General features: G+C 36.4%; 1 protein-coding gene across 1 annotated transcript; it reads left to right on the forward strand.

Annotated features, from left to right (window-relative positions):
* Positions 1-928: 928 nt before the first annotated feature.
* Positions 929-1873, forward strand: LOC115839452 (olfactory receptor 51F2-like). The gene is given in 1 exon segment (XM_030831091.1): positions 929-1873. A coding segment is annotated over 1 exon segment (945 nt).
* The last annotated feature ends 1326 nt before the right edge of the window (positions 1874-3199 follow it).

Consider the following 3199-nt stretch of genomic DNA (forward strand, 5'->3'; position numbering starts at 1 on the left):
CAACTCATACAGACCCATTTACCCAGTCTGCAATTCTCTACTCAATGAAAAAAGAAATATAATGTTTGCAACAAAGTTTTATATTCCCCTCCAAAGCGAAACAATAACGTTCTATTAGGTGTCACCTGAGAAGTATGTCTTAACTAAATGGAGAAAATCTGTTCTTTGCTAATGGAGAAAAGCTAGTCTTCAAGCAGATTGAAGAAAAAAATATATTTGAACATGGCAGCACATTATAACAAGTGGGGGCAGAGGCCTCTGTAGGTGATAGGTCTGAGTTCTAATTCTACATCTCTCTCAAATGCAATTCCAGATGCTGTACTGCATGAGTCACTTGAAAGGTTAGATACTGTAGGCACCTGCTCATGACCGCACTGATGCCTAAGCCATTTATTATCACTTCATCTGTGTTGCTTTGCATTATAAGTATCTCTTTCTCAATATTTTCTGGCTTCCCAAATTGCCTGTAAGCTTCACTGCTTTCTGTTCTCATGGCCAATGTAATATTGCTGCTCCAAAGCCCCAATCTATTTTTCTCTGATGCCAACTATACAGAAAAACATCCCAGAGAAGATGGAATATGATTGGCCAATCTTGGGTAAAGCATCTTTTCTTAGTCCAGGCATCTTTGGCTAGAGGAAAAGATCACATAGTATAAACCTAGCTACCAGCAAAGGGCCCCAGGGAAGAAAAATCATGGGCTGGGGAAAATACAAAAAAAAAGAAAGAGTACCTACTACAACAGTTGAAATCTTACAATTATTTTATCAATCTAAATGCGCCATTCATACTTACATAGTATATAGACATTCATCTGTGGTTAGTTTTTGGTTGAATAAAATTATTTGTAATTGGATTAATTTTTTAAATGTAGGTTTTTTTGGTTATTCCAGAATTTCGTCTTGGAATTCCGTACTTTTAATCCAGCATGTCAAACTTCTAGAATATCACATCCTCTTCCGTTATTTTCCTGCTAACTGGTGTTCCTGGGCTGGAAGCCTTCCACACCTGGATCTCCATTCCCTTCTGTTTTCTCTATGTAACAGCTCTCTCAGGAAACAGCCTGATTCTATTTGCCATTGTTACTCAGCCCAGCCTTCATGAGCCCATGTATTATTTCCTCTCCATGTTGTCTACCACTGACCTTAGCTTGTCCGTATACACTCTGGTTACCATGTTGGGTATATTCTGGTTCAATGCCAGGGAGATCAGCTTTACTGCCTGCTTGTCATAGATGTTCTTTATTAAACTCTTCACTGTCATGGAATTGTCAGTGCTGTTGGCCATGACTTTTGATCGTTTTGTCGTCATCTCTAATCCCATCAGGTATGCCACCATTTTAACTGACTCCAGAATAATTCAAATTGGAGTGACAATTGTGATCAAGGGGACACTAACACTGACACCAATGGTAACAATTCTTATGAGACTGTCCTTCTGCCACAGCCACGTGCTCCACTACTCTTACTGCTTCCACCCTCATGTGATGAAGCTCTCATGCACAGACACCAGGATCAACAATGCAATTGGGCTGACTGCCATGACCTCTACTGTTGGTGTGGACTCAATTCTCATCCCCCTTTCTTATGTTTTGATCATTAAGACTATCCTCAGCATCACATCCCCAGAAGAGAGGAAGAAAGCCTTCAGCACCTGTATCTCCCATACTGGGGCTATTGCTATTTTCTATATTCCATTGATCAGTCTCTCCTTTGTTCACAGATTTGGGAAACAAGGCCCAGCCTATGTACATACTATGATTGCTAACACCTACCTGCTGATCCCCCCAGTCATGAACCCCATCATCTATAGTGTGAAGACCAAACAGATACGCAGAGCTGTGATAAAAATTCTCCATTCCAAAGGCACATAGAATCATAGAATTCTAGAGACAGTCTGTGTCAGGTCATATTATCAATAGAAAAGTAAATCTGGTGTTTGTTGAAGCTAAGTGTGCAAATATTTAAAATCAAAGATGAAATATATTTAGAAAATCAGCTTGACTGACCTCTGTATTTTACAAATGAGGAGACAAGAGACATAAGCATGGGAGGAATGAAGAGCCTATCTAGAATTTCTCCTCTGATCACTGTTTGTTCTAAAGAGTTTATCCTGCTTATGCTTGTTTATCCTGCCAGTAGTCTTTCTCTTTTTACTTTAAACATTCACGGCAGTTAGAATGGCACAGTATGAAAAAGTGACTCCTTTTTGAGAAATAGGTAGTATTTTCTAACTGTAATAATAATTGTAACTAGCATTTATTATTTCCTTTGACCAGTCATAGTTCTGTTTTTTACATATATTAACACATTTTTATATTCAAAACATTTACAAGATAGTTACTTTTACTATCAATGGGAAAGTTGAAGCACAAAAATGTTAAGTAACTTATTTAAACAGCTAGTAAGTGACAAAGCCATATTTCACATCCACATGCAAACTGACTCCAGGGTCCCCCCACTCTTAACTTTAATGCTGTATTGCTGTATATAATATAAACTATATATATATTTATATATCTAGGCTGTATTTATATATAATATAAACATTTATGTATATTATATATAATATAAACAAGATAATATACATTTATACATGAATTAATTAACTTGTACTGGGGGACATAATTTAGTCAAACAAACAAAAAACAAAACTCTGTTCTCTAGAAATTTTCAACCAATTTATGGAAGAAAAGCCCGAAACAAAATCTTCAAACCTCACAAATGTATTTCTACCTGATGTTCTTCCCCAACTCAGCATATTCTAAAATTTCTTTCTGCCCTCTGTCAACATTCTGTCCCAGCAGAAACTGAAAAGTGACTAGAATTGCAAAGGAATTACAACTTGTGTTATCTACTTAGAATTGTTTTAACTTGTAGCATATTTTTATGTAATGGCTTAATCCAGCAAGTTAATTATTTTTTCCAAGCTGGGTATATCCCATAATTCTAGAAATTTTAAAGTACATATTTCAATAATACATTGGTGTCACTCACTAATGGTGGGCCCTATAGCTGGTATCAGATCCAGCAAGGAAGTAGAAGTAGTCATTCAAATCTACAGGATATTTATTAAGTGACTACAGTACCGGCTACTAAATAATTAGGATGATGTCAAAATCCTCAGCATATTTGACAATAATATTTTTAGTCTCAATTATTGCTAGTCTTTATCTTCCTGATCTTTGTATGTTGGAATG

Source organism: Globicephala melas, chromosome 8 (genome assembly GCF_963455315.2).
Source record: "Globicephala melas chromosome 8, mGloMel1.2, whole genome shotgun sequence".
NCBI lineage: Eukaryota > Metazoa > Chordata > Mammalia > Artiodactyla > Delphinidae > Globicephala > Globicephala melas.